Source organism: Silene latifolia, chromosome X, assembly GCF_048544455.1.
Source record: "Silene latifolia isolate original U9 population chromosome X, ASM4854445v1, whole genome shotgun sequence".
Classification (NCBI taxonomy): Eukaryota; Viridiplantae; Streptophyta; class Magnoliopsida; order Caryophyllales; family Caryophyllaceae; genus Silene; species Silene latifolia.
In genome coordinates this window covers 336,580,225-336,596,411 of record NC_133537.1, presented here as the reverse complement: position 1 = coordinate 336,596,411, position 16,187 = coordinate 336,580,225, and the positions used below count along the sequence as shown (strand labels likewise).

General features: G+C 36.5%; 4 protein-coding genes across 6 annotated transcripts; 1 reads left to right on the top strand and 3 right to left on the bottom strand.

Annotated features, from left to right (window-relative positions):
- Positions 1-314: 314 nt before the first annotated feature.
- Positions 315-7,152, top strand: LOC141619074 (peroxisomal adenine nucleotide carrier 1-like). Of its 2 annotated transcripts, XM_074436106.1 has the most exons (6): positions 315-587; positions 1,271-1,502; positions 2,142-2,288; positions 2,465-2,628; positions 2,912-3,230; positions 6,976-7,152. In XM_074436106.1, the coding sequence occupies exons 1-5, from the start codon at positions 442-444 to the stop codon at positions 3,186-3,188; spliced, it is 966 nt and encodes a 321-aa protein (XP_074292207.1). In that variant the 5' UTR covers positions 315-441; the 3' UTR covers positions 3,189-3,230; positions 6,976-7,152. The 2 variants fall into 2 exon arrangements, with proteins under 2 accessions (XP_074292207.1, XP_074292206.1); XM_074436105.1 differs by lacking the exon at positions 6,976-7,152 and having other exon boundaries at positions 337-587; positions 2,912-3,358.
- On the bottom strand, positions 3,639-6,658 carry LOC141622520 (putative GPI-anchored protein At3g06035). The gene is made up of 2 exons (XM_074438557.1): positions 6,455-6,658; positions 3,639-4,249 (listed from the first exon to the last, which is right to left on the bottom strand). The coding sequence occupies exons 1-2, from the start codon at positions 6,534-6,536 to the stop codon at positions 3,732-3,734; spliced, it is 600 nt and encodes a 199-aa protein (XP_074294658.1). The 5' UTR covers positions 6,537-6,658; the 3' UTR covers positions 3,639-3,731.
- A 282-nt stretch (positions 7,153-7,434) lies between the features above and the next one.
- Positions 7,435-9,454, bottom strand: LOC141619072 (putative GPI-anchored protein At3g06035). The gene is made up of 2 exons (XM_074436104.1): positions 9,125-9,454; positions 7,435-8,071 (listed from the first exon to the last, which is right to left on the bottom strand). The coding sequence occupies exons 1-2, from the start codon at positions 9,204-9,206 to the stop codon at positions 7,572-7,574; spliced, it is 582 nt and encodes a 193-aa protein (XP_074292205.1). The 5' UTR covers positions 9,207-9,454; the 3' UTR covers positions 7,435-7,571.
- A 239-nt stretch (positions 9,455-9,693) lies between these two features.
- LOC141619070 (clp protease adapter protein ClpF, chloroplastic) lies at positions 9,694-15,307 on the bottom strand. 2 transcript variants are annotated; one of them, XM_074436102.1, is made up of 11 exons: positions 14,914-15,188; positions 14,588-14,830; positions 13,688-14,541; positions 13,276-13,593; positions 12,518-12,577; positions 11,929-12,023; positions 11,671-11,843; positions 10,810-10,922; positions 10,664-10,709; positions 10,335-10,375; positions 9,694-10,107 (listed from the first exon to the last, which is right to left on the bottom strand). In XM_074436102.1, exons 4-11 carry the CDS (start codon positions 13,588-13,590, stop codon positions 9,952-9,954), a joined length of 999 nt encoding a protein of 332 aa, XP_074292203.1. In that variant the 5' UTR covers positions 13,591-13,593; positions 13,688-14,541; positions 14,588-14,830; positions 14,914-15,188; the 3' UTR covers positions 9,694-9,951. The 2 variants fall into 2 exon arrangements, with proteins under 2 accessions (XP_074292203.1, XP_074292202.1); XM_074436101.1 differs by lacking the exon at positions 14,588-14,830 and having other exon boundaries at positions 13,689-13,736; positions 15,175-15,307.
- Positions 15,308-16,187: the final 880 nt, after the last annotated feature.

The following is a 16,187-nucleotide window of genomic DNA, read 5'->3' as shown; positions in this document are numbered from 1 at the left end:
TTGTTGTAATTATAATGATGTGAATTTTATACTTAAAACTTAAGTCATATTATGTAGTATGTAACTTGTAATTGAACATTGAACTTCTCAGTTCTCATAGAGAAGGAACAATCAAATTGTACATAATTAATTTGTTTAAGCAACGTGGGCACTAAAATTTAGCAAAGAAAAACTGTCCTTTGAATTGTTGACTTTAAACCACAGAGCGCCACGTAGGCTCTGTGGTTGTTCGTTTAATAGATAGGATTCAACCCCCACTTGCCAATTAGTTACACTTTCCATATGGTTCCCAAAGATCCAAAATCTGACTATTTATTGCATTACTATACTAGTCCTAAGTCCTAAATACTTTAGAACACCATAATTCTTCATAGTAATCATCGCAAAAAAAGCTATAATCAATAGAATTATTATTATTACGGTATTATCATAAAAAAAGTGATGGCATTGGATTTTGAATCATTAACAGAGGCAACTTCAGGTGCAATAGGAGCATTAGTTAGTACCACAATTTTGTACCCTTTAGACACTTGTAAAACCAAATTCCAAGCTGAAGCACCTTCTCCTGATCATCCCCCTAGATACAGGTTTTTCCTTCTTTTTACTTGAATTCTTATTTGAAAAATGAGATACCGTCACTGGATGGTAACGTGTCTCGGTCCCATCCTGTCATATACAACATGTGGGTTCCCATTAAAAAATGGTCCCTAACATAAGGCCATTTTAGAAAAATTGTTACATGGAGTACATTTGGTGTACCATGATACTGTACCACGTCATGGTACACCCGAATCAATTAGAACTTAGAAGCCTCTTTTTTGTAATTATTGTGAATTCCAATTTTTTTGATTGGATAGGGACCGGTGTACCTAAGAATTTCTCGTCGTTTGGTTGGTGGGTTGATAAGTACATTTGAGGGGATTTGATATGAAAGTTTATCTCTTGGAATCTAGTTTGGTTAATCTTTGTAGGAAATGTGTGAATTCTTTGAATTGGGTAATTATGATCTATATATAGTAGAGAATAAGAATCTAAATTGGAGGATAAGAGAGAAATGACAGATTGACAGATGATCTTTTACATTGCAATTGATATGACATTCTACCAGACATAACCTTAGGCTACTTAAAGTACTTTTTCCGTCTTAATCATTTGTTTACCTTGAATTAAAATACCCGTCACAAAGAACAAAAAAGTTAAACAAATAATTGACACGGAAAGAGTGGGATTTTGTAATGACAGTAATTGTGTCATGGTTTGAACATTGCAGGTACCTTTCAGATGTGTTATGGGAAGCTATGCGTAAAAGACAGATTCTTTCGTTATATCAGGGATTAGGGACGAAGAATTTACAGTCAGTTATACAACAATTTATTTATTTCTATGGGTATAGCTTTTTCAAGAGGCTTTACTTGAAGAAAAGTAATTCCAAGTCAATGGGCACATCAGCGAACTTGATTGTTGCCGCGGTTGCTGGAGCTTGTACAGTGTTAGTAACACAGGTTATTCCCTTATCATATGACTTGATTAATTCAGTTGCTAGATGTGAATTTAGTCATTTACTAAAGAGTATATGAATATTAAGAAACTTGTTTTATATTTGTTAGATTCGAGTATGGCTGTCATGCACATGTACATATGTGAAGTGTCAGACTTATATGACTCATTTTTTTTTTACTCAAGGTACTTTTTAAAACAAGGAAGGTTATTAAGACGTAAGACTCATAATCATTAAATGTTACTCCCTTCGTCTCATTCATTACCTTTGATTAAAATAATCCTCACTAAGTATTAAAAAAGGTAAACAGATGAATGTGACAGGAAGGAGTCTATAAAATCATTCATGCAAAGTGCATCACTTTGCTTGTCATGTAGACCTCCTTCTTTGGATCTTTTAGAGAAATGTCGGATTCATGACATGATTTTGTGCCCATGTCCTTTTCTTCGGACACCAATGCCATAGTCCGAATCTGATGTATACTGTGGAACTCTTACCCCGTTCTAGAGTTGCTCGTTTGTGATGAGACAGCTGGTTGTGCCGTAAACCAGAATAAGCATGTTTCAACTCTGAACTGAGCAAACTTTACTGTTTTTTTTTTTTTTTTGCTTGATCTTATTTTTGTTCCACATTGATTGGTCAGCCATTGGATACAGCATCATCCAAGATGCAAACTAGTGATTTTGGAAAGTCAAAAGGGTTGTGGACGACTTTAACAGAAGGCAACTGGAGTGACGCCTTTGATGGCCTCGGCATCTCTCTCCTTCTGACAGCAAACCCGTCAATTCAGGTATTCGATTTCATGTCTAAATCTTGTTGTTTAACTGTCAAATGTGGACTACAAGTCTACACTTCATCTGTCTTGGTCAGTTGTTACTTTGTTTTGGCACACGGACCAAGAAAACGAGAGATGGGTGCTCTAAGAAAAACTTGAATTGAATAAAGCTTTCTTCTCTAAATTGGCAGTACACAGTATTTGATCAGCTAAAGAACAAACTCTTGACAAGAAGACTGTCTACAAAAAACACAATCTCTGAGTCATCTCCTCAAGCTCTCTCTGCCTCCACTGCTTTTCTGTTGGGTGCGCTTTCTAAGACCATCGCCACCGTCTTGACATATCCTGCTATTAGGTTTGTGGTTCCTTCCTCTACTTACAGTCCCTCTTGAATGTTTTTGCATCTTTTTCTTACATACCATCTCCGCTTCTACTTTTTTTTATATGTCGTTCTCACTTTTCATGATAACCCGGTTGACTTTCAGTTTCACAATTATATGTAATTGAAGTGAGCATCCCAAGATGTGAGAACGATGCATAATAAGAAACAGAAGAGTTATTAAATATAAACATCTGCCATAATGTAAACAATGTGAGGTTCTACTTGCTTCATGATTAAAAAGAAATGTCAATTTCAGGTGTAAGGTTGTGATTCAGGCCGCCGAGAGAGAAGAAGAAAAAGCTACGCAAACCAGAAAAACTCGCAAAACAGTCTCAGGAGTATTCTACAACATATGGAAACATGAAGGAATATTAGGATATTTCAAGGGTATAGAGGCGCAAATCTTGAAGACGGTCTTAAGTTCAGCCCTACTTTTGATGATCAAAGAGAAGATCACAAAGAGTACATGGGTACTTATGCTTGCTCTCAGAAAATCACTGTTTTTGTCTGCAGCAAAACTGAAGAGTGCGTGATACGTGACTATTTTGTTCAAATTACTCATGCGGAAAGAGACAGTAAAGATACACAAGTTATAAACTTACAGTTGTAATGGTCCCGAGTTTCATTCTTTGTTGTTAGGCGGTGGAAAAAATCGAACTTTATTTGATATAAAATCTAATATTAATTGCTTAAAATTTTGCTACATATTTCTCTTTTGATGGAGCGAACACTCGCTCTATTACAGTGTATGGCGCAATAAAGCCAAGTGACAACCGAGCCTGGTTTGTGCAAATTCCAGGCACGGCCACTTTCGAAGATATGTATCCAAACTCAACCATTGTAACTAATTTTCATGTTGTAATGCATTTAATTTAAGTAAAATGTGATTCTTAGGTTTGTGCAGTTGCAGTAGATGGGTCAGTCTATGGAAGTAATCTGTGACTAACGATTAATAAAACGGAATAATGTGGACTCATTGCACCAAGAATTATGAAATAATCTGTAACATGAGGAAAAAAGATGGTTCATAAAATTTAATACAATTCCGCCGTAATGCCAAATACAGATTGCCAGGTTTAGCCTATGATAACAAATAACCCCATAAAAACCGCCACCAAATAGATCAAAAGATTAGGGCTGAAAATAGATCCGGCGCCTGTAGCATCCTCAAAGATGCTACCTGAGGTATTTGTGCCAAGAACTACGACGATCCAATCACCCTCAGATCCAATACCAATTATAGTATATGTTAAATTGAAGCCGTTCCCGAATTTAACAGTATTCGCGGTATCATTAAGGGAACCCAAATACTTAGACTGTGTGAATTTGGTAAGCACAAGACTTGGGTCCAATTTCGGGACACAAGCAGGCATTACTTCAGCAACTTGATAGCCGCTCGTGTTCAGATGGCAATTAACTAGGAATTGTGGCTCGATGCCAAGAATGGTGTCGGTGGTGTTTGTACATGGTTGACCCTTGAATTGATCTGCTGTTTGTCTGGCATAGCATGCTGCATTTTCGTTCTTTGCGAAGGCTGTCAAGTTTAAGGATGCCCGATACTTGTTGATCCCTTGAAGAAGATTGTCTTCCTCATCTATGGTAAATAGAGTCAAATAATCAAAATTAGATGATTGCAACATAAACTTTACCCGAATCTTTTAGCTCAGATACGTGACACCAAATCCTTTTATAAACCATTTAGCAAAAATCATTCATCTGCAAATTTAATTATCCAAATAAATCGGAAAATCTCACTCTTACTGTGCCCCTAAGTTGCTACAAAAACATACATTTCTCTTTGCACAATATATGACCAATGGCCTGTGTGCATCTATACCAATTTATGGACTATACAACCAGTTGTATATGTTGTACGGTGTAGAATCTGAGCTTTGTGATAAAGTATCCGAGCTTTATGTTAAATAACTAGTGTAGATCTCGCGCAAATGCGCAGTAAATATTGGCATTTTAATAACTAATATTAAAATTAATAAAAAGAATTGAATAATTCCATGACTTGTGTTTATTATGAAAATATTTCAACTATATCAAATTCTTTTAAAAAAAAAATCTTTTTTCATCACGAAATTAATAATAGGAGATAGTTTTTATGCATAGATTATTTTAAATGGAAAATTAGTTTAATAAATGAAAATAAAATTTGTTTCCATATATAAGTTTGAGCACTTTGGAGGGACAAATTTAGAGAAGTTGTATTCTCTTAGTATATAGGAGGATTTATACTTTTTAAATTTGCACCTCATTAATATTTATCAGTTAACTCCATTGTATTTTGATATGAAATGGAAAACTAATAAAAAAAATTATTTAAGTTGTGATTTTTTTTAGTGAATGTTTTTTGTCACGAAACTAATAGTAAACACGTATCAAGTTATTCTCTACAGTAATAGTTATTACATTACTGAAAAATTTAGCAACTTATACTTTATAGTTTAATATCAATTTTATTTTATTTTAATGAAAAAATCATAATTATGAATTTATTTATAAAATTAGAGTTTATTTATAAGAATATATTCATTGAAAAGATAATAATGTAATGTAAGAAAATTAGATGAGTATGAACTTTATTAGAAAGTATTGAACTCATCCATTTACACATTAAAAACATGAACTTTGAATTAGCTCAAAAAAAATACATATAAGCTCGGATTCTTTTACCTTGATTGTACAATGCTTATGGTACGGTACAACTGGATGTATAATCCTATTTGTGCGTCTATATAACGGTCTCAGACAAGATTAACTACTCGTATTACTCTGTGAATTACAAAGTAACCTCCATCTTTACCTTTTCCAATGATTAACTATTTACATATGATGATCAATAAATCCTATAATTTACTCTTTCCGTCTCAGTCATTTGTTCGCCTTATATATTCACTGTAAGGAGTATTTTAATCAAAGGTAAACAAATGATTATGACGGACTATGGAGGGAGTAGATTATCAATCAGATGTATGCTAAGTTTCACACTTTCACTAATCTGTTTATAAATGTACTCCCTCCGTCTCATTCATTTGTTTACGTTTTTATATTCTTGTGAGGAGTCGGTGTTTTAATCAAAGTTAAACAAATGATCAGATCCAAATTGAAGCTAAATAAATCAGCAAAAGCCAGATCAATTTATCAAACTAAAACCATAATGCACACAATCTAGAATCATCAAGAACAAAAAAGGCAATATAATTTATTCTAAATTAAGCTAATTAGGAAATTAGGAAAACAATCCAGCAATGAAGACAGTAGTAAATAAGAATAACAGTGGAAAGAAACTACTCGCTCCGTCCCCGTCATTGATTTACCTTTTTTTATTCTTTATGATGATAGGTAAACAAAGAGAAAAAGGAACCTACATCGGATGTACCACCTCACATTTTATTTATTTTTGAGCATATTTGTATTTTTTCTGAGCTTATTACCTCAAACTTTATTTGTTTTTGAGCATATGTGTATTTTTTCTGAGCTTATTAAAGTTTATAAGTTACATTTTAATTGTTTTTCGTCAAAACCCAAATTTAACTAAGTTTGTAAGTAATATTTTTGAGTTTTATTCTAAATTTTTTGAGCTTAATGTTTTAGTGAATGAACTCAGAAACTTTACAGTAAAACTCATAATTTTTAAAACAAAACTCAAAAACTTTATTATAATGCTCAGAAACTAAAAACTGGTGGTAGTACATCGGATGTATGATCCACTTACTGGTAAACAAATAATTGAGACAAGGGAGTAAATCTTAAAGACCCAACAAAAGAAAATAGGTGAGAAAAAGTTTACCATCAGATTTAACTTGATGGTTAATCAAGAAAGTAGCTTGAAGCAGTAAAAAAAGAAAGGTGATTTGTTTGAAGGATGGCATTGTTGTTGAAAAATGAAGGAATTGAGAGGAAGTTAAAGAGTAGAGTTGAAGTAAACAAAAAGATGGTGTGTTGGAGTGTTATTGTGTGTGCATTTTATATGATTGATTTAGGCGTGTGATTTTACCAGCACTCTTGACTTGACTAGGAGATATAGATTTGGTCATGGCGAGCAGGTTAGGAGCTTTCTAATTTAAAATAAGAATGTCGAAAGCGATTCTACACTAAACCAATGACAATATTGGGCGAGAATTATTCTCCGAAAATATTTGATCTGTTCTTCTCTGCCCTTCAAAATCTGCTCATGTTCTGATGACATGAGAATATTGGGCGAGAATTATTCTCCGAAAATCACTGTTTGTGAGTGCAGCGAAACTGAAGAGTGCATGATACGTGACTGCGTGACTATTTTGTTCAAGTTACTCATGCGGAAAGAGACAGTAAAGAACATTTTTCAGCTATGCAATAAACCTTTCATTCAATGGCAAATGCCAGATACACAAGTTATAAACTTACAGTTGTAATGGTCCCGAGTTTCATTCTTTGTTGTTAGGCGGTGGGAAAAATCGAACTTTATTTGATATAAAATCTAATGTTAATTGCTTAAAATTTTGCTACATATTTCTCTTTTGATGGAGCTAACGCTCGCTCTATTACAGTGTATGGCGCAATAAAGCCAAGTGTTAACCGAGCCTGGTTTGTGCAAATTCCAGGCACGGCCACTTCCGAAGATATGTATCCAAACTCAACCATTGTAACTAATTTTCATGTTGTAATGCATTTAATTTAAGTAAAATGTGATTCTTAGGTTTGTGCAGTTGCAGCTTGCAGTAGATGGGTCAGTCTATGGAAGTAATCTGTGACTACCGATTAATAAAACGGAGTAATGTGGACTCATTGCACCAAGAATTATGAAATAATCTGTAACATGAGGAAAAAAGATGGTTCATAAAAAATAATACAATTCCGCCGTAATGCCAAATACAGAATGAGAATTTTCACAGATCAAAACTAGAGCTGAAATTGCCAGGTTTAGCCTATGATAAAAAATATCCCATAAAAACCGCCACCAAATAGACCAAAAGATTAGGGCTGAAAATAGATCCGGCGCCTGTAGCATCCTCAAAGCTGCTACTTGAGGAATTTGTGCTAAGAACTACGACGATCCAATCACCCTCAGATTCAATACCAATTCCAGTATACTTGGTATCATTAAGGGAACCTGAATACTGAGACTGTGTGAAATTGGTAAGTACAAGACTTGGGTCCAATTTCGGGACACAAGCTGGCATTACTGCAGCATCTTGAGTGTTGCTCATGTTCAGATGGCAATGAGCTAAAAGATCCGGGTAGTTGGGGAATTGTGGCTCGGTGCCAGGAATGGTGTTGGACCCGGTGGTGTTTGTACATGGTTGACCCTTGAATTGATCTGCTATTTGTCCGGCAAAGCATGCTGCATTTTCGTTCTTTACGAGGGCTGTCAAGTTTAAGGATGCCCGATACTTGTTGATCCCTTGAAGAAGATTGTCTTCCTCATCTATGGTAAATACATGTAAACAAGTTAATAGAATTAGATGATCGCAACATCAACATTACCTCAGGTTCAAGTAACAAACTTTCGCAATGCACAGTTTCAGAATTCAGTAGTTCATGCTGAATTAAAGCTCAGATACGTGACACCGAACCCTTTTATAAACCATTTAGCAAAAATCATTCATCTGCAAATTTGATTATCCAAATAAATCGGAAAATCTCACTCTTACTGTGCCATTAAGTTGCTACAAAAACATACATTTCTCTTTTCACAATATATGGCCAATGGCTTGTGTGCGTCTATACAACGGTCTCAGACAAGATTAACTACTCGTATTCTGTGCATTACAACCAGATGACAAAGTAACCTCCTCCTTTACGTTTTCCGATGATTAACTATTTACATATGATGATCAACCAATCCTATATTCTTTTCTATATGTTCTTTGAGATATGCGTTCACCCATAGACGGTTCCAAAGGATGATTCATGTCAGCCGACCCAAATCATTTTGGGATTAAGGCTCTGATGTTGTTGATCAACCAATCCTATAATATACTCTTTCCGTCTCAGTCATTTAATTAGGACGGACTATGGAGGGAGTAGATTATCATCAGATGTATGCTAAGTTTCACTAATCTGTTTATAAATGTACTTTCTCTACCTCATTCATTTGTTTACGTTTTTATATTCTTGTGAGGAGTCGGTATTTTAATCAAAGGTAAACAAATGATCAGATCCAAATTGCAGCTATAAATAAATCAGCAAAAGCCAGATCAATTAATCAAAACTAAAACCATAATGCACAATCTAGAATCATCAAGAACAAAAAAAGGCATATAATTTATTCTAAATTAAGCTAATTAGCAAATTAGGAAAACAATCCAGCAATGAAGACAGTAAATAAGACTAACAGTGGAAAGAAACTACTCGCTCCGTCCCCGTCATTTATTTACCTTTTTTATTCTTTAAGACGATAGGTAAACAAATGATCGAGAGACGGAGAGAGTGAATCTTAAAACCCAACTAAAGAAAATGGGTGAGAAGAAAAACTTACCATCAGATTTAACTTGATGGTTAATCAAGAAAGTAGCTTGAAGCAGTAAAAAAAGAAAGGCGATTTCTTTGAAGGATGCCATTGTTGTTGAAAAGTGAAGGAATTCAGAGGAAGTTAAAGAGTAGAGTTGAAGTAAAAGAGGGAGATGTTTGTTAGAAAAAGCAAGTAAACAAAGAGAGAGTGTGTTGGAGTATCATTGTCTATGCATTTTATATGGTGGATTTTAGGACATGTGATTTTACCAGCTCACTTGACTACCGACTTAATGTCGAAAGCCGACTGTACACCAAACTAATGAGAATATCGGGTGAGAATGAGAGTTTTTTCAGGTAAAGTGTACAATAATATGATATACTTGGTGTACCTAAGAATTTTTCTGATTTAAAAATACGCTTCAGTTTGGTATTTATGGGAATTTCTTACACTTCCATTGACACGCGTTATGAACAGTCAATAGTGAAACGAAAATTATGGATTATCGGGAAATAACTTGGTAATGTCGTAGGAGTTTTGAAGCGTTGAGGTAGTGTTGCTAAAATTAGTAAAACATTTGAAGAGAAGAAATCTTATGAGGTGAAAATAGGAAGTTTTCCATATGAAGTGAACTATAAAAAATAAAAATTACTGGAACATGATTAGGATTTACAATAATGAGATGCCTAAGAAAGATTACTGACATCTGACGAAATATTATCGGACATTTGCAGTAAAAACACCTCTAGGACAATGTGGATTAAAGGATGACCTACAAGGCTACAAGCCAGGAACCTCAAAGATCAAACTTCATCATGAACAGCAGATCAGCCAGAATGTTCCCTGCAGTTATATCAAGGTCGGTCCCCGTCTTCTTCATCTTCAGGATCGGAGGGTACTTCATACCTAGGCTGGTTGTACTTTTCTCGTAACTGTTTGATGGGAATGAAGTCTCCAGCTGAGTCGACTCCATAAAACAGAAATGAAGTGTATGGATGATCAAACCTGGTCTGCACAGATAAACATGGCGTCAAATCAACCATGCCTGATGCCTCAGCCTATTTTGATTCACTTCAGTCTTGTATGAGCTGGTCTAATATGTGGGATCAGCACAAATACTCATGTATTCCTTATTTAATTATGGGGTTAATGAGTTGGTCTTATATGTGAGGCCGTCTCATACGAGTTCTTGTGTTTCGATGCATATACTTGCACATTTGCAGGAAGTTTCACTTACCAGGTCCGGTTTTTCTGGAGCGATCAAATTTTCTTCAGCAACTGAAACAACAATTTTCATGCTTGTCAGTAGACAGTAGAAATTTATGAGAAGATCCTATACTACTTAATAGTTAATACGCCTGTCAGTCGACGTTGTATCAGCTTGTGAAGCCTCAGATTGTAACAAGACCAAAGTGTCTAGCGTCAGCTAACACAAATCATCATTTGAAACCTTTCGAAGTTACGAGAAGATAAACAAAGAAAATTTGAAAAAGAAATAGTAATCTGAAAAGTAAACTCCAGTTTGAAGGCGAAACATGAGATACATAAAGCCCAGATATAAATTACCATAGGTTACGAGAAGATCGGCATCTTCACGGACATCTACCAGTACCTGAAATACTGAGAAAAGGTTGAGATATGTAATTACGCAAACCAAACTTAACCTAGAAACTTCTCACGTTAGGCGGCAGTAAATGAAGGAATCCCATGACCTGGTAGAAAGGCTGATTAGAACCTTTGGATAAACTTTGAACATTTGCAGTTTCCATCCAATCATTTGATTCACAGCACACTGGATCCATGCCACATATTACACCGCGGTATCCTGCATTATACCAGAACTTTTCACCATCAGGAAGAGTGACTTCCACACAAATTTTATTTTCTTTCAGATATAACATATTCTGCTACCATTTGTTTACGTTTTCCTTTTAGATCCGTCTCCCAACCATTTGTTGTGGTAGGATTAGCAAAGTCAATAGCATGACCGCTACCAAGTTTGATGCCTAAAAATCTATATCAAAAGCAAAAAAAAAAAAATGGACAAATGGATCCTTAAGAAAGCTCTCTAGTCTCAACTTACTCAAACCTAAGCCTCAGTTTGCCTTTATAGTGTAATTATATATTTATATGCCTAAACAAAATCATGATCCCAAGATAAGTCTCATGTGGACCCTCAATTGAAGACGACAGTGAGCAAAATCCACGTGAAGGTATTAAGATACAAATGTCAATAGCTTGTTTTATGAGGTCTAAGGGCCACGATAAGATTCCATGCTAAATCTCGAACATAGATTTAATACCAAGGCATATTAGCATTAGTATAGTGTTCGGGAAACTGCCTCACACTGAAACCAATAACAATTGATTCTCGAGGACCCCCGCCTGTATCATGACACTTTACATATTTCGGACTGAAATCCAGTTCCATAAATCAAAGATGAGTTGATGTGTAACCAGAGACAATTTTGTACACACTGTACAATAGCTTATTGTAGAAGTTCCTATGTTAGGCGAAAAATATATACCAACAAGACTAAGAAGAGCAAAGGTTCTACTTTCATATTACTTACCAAAAATCTTATGCCGTAACTTTTGACCCAAACGGAAAGCGAATTGAACTTTTCCATAGGCCAAAGCTTTCGCTGATGCCTCGAGAGATTCTGCCTCCAATTTTGCAATTCCGTCTCGTAACTCAGCAGCCACAGCATAATTTTCAGTGTCGATCGCACTTTGCAATTCTGCTCTGCATGGTGCAGGAAGCTGTGAGGTATCAACAAAACTAACCGAACAGTATCTAATTATCTATGATTCAAGATAAAAAGATATACCGCAATCTCAGTATACGAATAGCTTGATCTTGAACTTCAGTCTTTGCGCTTGAACCTTTTTTTGCATTGCGTTGTCTCGTGACTTCTTCTTCGACCTAGCAACCGCAACCAAAGAAGCTGTATAAGCAATTCATGTCACTGATTTATCTTCTCTGCCACTTGAGATCCATTTAAACCCCAAATTATTGCTTCTACTGTCCTACAGACCGGGAATGTACACCCTGGCTTTCATTTTGAGGTGTCCATAAATAAATATTCCTTTTGAAGCCTCTCCGTGTTTGTATGTTATGTGTGGTCATGATTTGTGATCCCATTTCTTTCATCAACTCGCGATCCCACTTCCCATGCATGGACAATGTTCTTTAATTTATAGAAACAAACTGAGAAGTTAATTCATGGACGGAGGTGCCGAGGTGCTACTTCATCTGTAAAGTATGACATGCATACAAAAGGTAACATGGACAGACAGCTGTGTAGACAAGCTATACGATCTCCTTGAAACCACGACGATGCAGAGCGCCAGGTTCCAATGCGGGAGGTTGGGGAATTACGTGTTTTTCTACATGTTACAATGGTGAAAGCAACAAACCTCAGTGAGCTTGTTTCTCAATTGCTGGGCGATATCGAACTGATCCAAGTTCAAAGCATACTGGGTAGGGAAAAAAGCCAAAAATAAAAAGTTCAGCTTAACGGGATAAAGCATGGCAAAATATTGATACATTAGGCATGACATCTACATTTACAAAACTCAAAAACAAGGTTTTCTAATTTCCAACATTCATATCAATCCCAGTCCTAGATGCAAATTTGAACTTCTGTTCATGCCTCCAACAAATTATTACTTCGTATAATCTTATCTCACATTCATGGTTTCAACTTTCAAGGCTATGAACCATGGTATTATGTAACACCCCGGCCCAAACCGGGTCGGGAGCGGTTACTTATGATAGCTCACCAGGCTGTGTACATGGCCCACATATCAACACGGGTCCTTTATAGCGCATTTTGTCCTCACTCATGCGCATCCCGGGAGCCTTCTCAGGAGGTCACCCACCCTAAGACTACTCCCAGCCAAGCACACTTAACTTTGGAGTTCTTTCGCATGGATGACCATAAAAGAAAGTGCACTTTGTTGATATGAGTAGTACATTCAATCCCTTTAAGCACTAGTCCTTTAAGCCTATCACTGAACCTCTGCAATTAACGTGGGGTGTTACATATTAAATAAGGGCTGTAACAATGACTCGCTGCCAATTTATCGAGGGCTGAAGAGTGACACAAATAATGAGGTCAAAACTCAAAACATTTCTTAAACAGAAAGAAATGATCAGTTCATTAATCTCAAACCTGAACCCGGGTTGCCAAGTCTAGCTGGAAAAAGAAAACCAATATATCCTCATTGGCACTCTCACTAAATTCAATACTAGCTTCCAAACTTTTATCAGCTCCTCCCCCCTTGAAGAGCCATCCTGCTGCAACCTTCACACACCGTTGGCCTGTGCTGTAGTGCTGTCCTCTTAAGAAAGGATACCAGACACCATTGTTCCAGACGGGATTTCTTTGTGCACCACAAAGTAAAAGGGTTCTTTTAACGGAACTCCTCGAGTGAGTTGACCTATATAGCCCACCACTTCCAGGATTTGTCAAAGTGCTAGTTGACATCCCCTGTACCATAACAACAACATTATTACCCCACTGCCTCCAAGATTCCCACAAATTGCAATGTAAGTGGGTCGGACGAAAAAAGAGTGCCTTTTACCTTATGAGCTATATCGTCACAACTTCGTATCAAAATTATAGTTAGAACTCTGCAACCAAATAAAATTTATCTTCAGAATCAAGAGAATTTTTACATCAGCTCTACTATGTTTTTACCAAAAGTAAGTGTTGTGTATCTCTGGGAGAAGGTGGAATCTCTGTATTTAGACAGATAGCTTTTTACAGTGCAGCAAAGCAAATGATGCGAGTATGAGTGAAACAAAAAAATTTATACAGAATATAATTTAGCTTCCAAGATGGTCTCGGCTATATAAAGCTGAACTTTGATTTCAAAACAAACAAGAATTTGGAACACTCTTCACCAAATTTAAGAATTCATATAAAAGTATCCTCGTTCTTGTTTCCTCGTCAAAATCAAGCAGGTGTTCAGAACATCAAACCCCTAACCATTAATACCCTGAGAGACCCATCTCAACAAAAGCTTACGCTGATGGCTAAATCCCAATCAATGGTTCTACGACTATTCATTGTATGGTGATACTTAGTCCATCCAAATTCAGCACTCCATAAGTCCATAAAATGTCGAACCTGGACAAACATATGGCGAAAAGCTATAACTTTATCTTTACCCATGGCCATCAAAGCTAGCTAACCAACCAGGGACGGGTCTAGGGAGGCTACTAGGGGCCCCATCAAAGCTAGCTAACACTAACCAGGTGCTGTGACTAGGGGGGCGCTCACCCCATGAACAACAGAAAATTTTCGATTTTTTTCTAGTATACCTTGCTCAATTATTAGTTGGCCCCCTCACGAAAAATCCCGGCTTCGCCACTGACAGTAACACATTCAACACTTTCAACCAACCAAATGGGCATTTCTTATCTATTACGAATGCTAAATGGGTTCACTGAACACCATCAAACAACCACATAAAGCATACTCCCTTCGTCACGGTCATTTGTTTGCCTTTAGTTTTGGCACAAAGACCAAGAAAATAGGAAGGGGTCAATTATTAGATGACAAGTGGACTAAATTGTGTGTGGAGGATCCAATTGCCCATTAAAGGCATTCCTATAATAGAAAGGCAAACAATTAATGAGACCCCAAAAATGGAATAGGCAAACAAATGACCGGGACGGAGGGAGTATTTAACACCATCAAACACTCATAGTATTAACCATATCTCTAGCAATTAGGAAATCTCCTAATTGATTGTGTGAATATTGTAATTATAGGAATTCCATATTGTGTAAATTATTTTCTTACCTTAACATATGTAAACTATAGTACAGATAAATCAGTTTTTCTGGGAAAAAGATTCAATCTTCTCCTTTTTCAAAGCATTATCAACATATGTTAATAAAAATTTAATCATATTATCAAAATTTCATCCTACAAATATATCATACTTGGTCCAAAATCAAAAATCAAAATTTCCCATGAACGAATTAACAGGATAAATTCAAGAACACAAAAATTAAGCATGAAGAATTGAAGATATGAAGTTAAATTAAACCATGAAATTACCAGCAATGATAAGTAATGAGGGTGCAAAGAATTGATGGAATTGAAGTGGATAGGTGGAAATTTGAGTGACCACAGAGAGCAACAAGTGATTATCTGGTTTAACCGTTTAAGCAAGCTTGCTATTGCTTTCACTTGTTCATAATAATCTCTCTTTTTTTGTCTACTACTATATCATCGGGTTCTAATCCGAAATCAAGTCGGGTAGGACTTGGGCTGGTCAAAGGGTCGCGCTAGGTTTGGCTTGGGAAACCCGGAACCGGCCCAAGATTGGGGCGGGATCAGGGCAGGCCGGGTAAAAGGTGACCCGTGAGGCGGGTCCGGGGTGGGGCGGGCTTGACTTTGGGGACCGGAACCGGCTCGGATAGAGGTCGGGCAGGGCGGGCAGATCGGGGTGGGGCTAAAAGTGACCCTGTGGGTGGTGGGTGGGTCAAGTCGAGCTGGCCCACACTTTTGATCAACCTTGGGTAGGACCATTAAGGTGGTAAAGTTATCCTTCATGAAATCTAACACGGGCACACAGTTGTATACCTAGGACTCAAACTTAAGACCTCACTTAAATTAGATCAATTCCTTAATAATTGAACTCAGTACTCATACTAAACCGCCCATAATTTTATTCTAACATAGTAACACCTATTGCATACTTGTCCTTAAATTTATCTTATTTTGTGTTACGTACATATATATGCCCGATAAATCACGTCATTGTATATACCACCGACTAATAGTAGATTCGGTTTTTAAAATTGTCGGGAGCGATATTAAAGAAGTGCAAAGCACTATAAGAGTCACTAATGTATACCTTGTAATTTTTCTTTTATGATAAATTAAAAGTCAACAATTTATTTTTAGTTTTTCACCACACACGCTTAACTATCGAGGTAAGGTGATCATAAGCTCATGAGTCATGGCTATGCACCTATGCTTTTGGTAGCGGATTCAAACTCCGATCAATCGTTTTGATAATTAGGCAAGGTGATCACTGCAATGTCGGACTGTCGGGTCGAAATTGG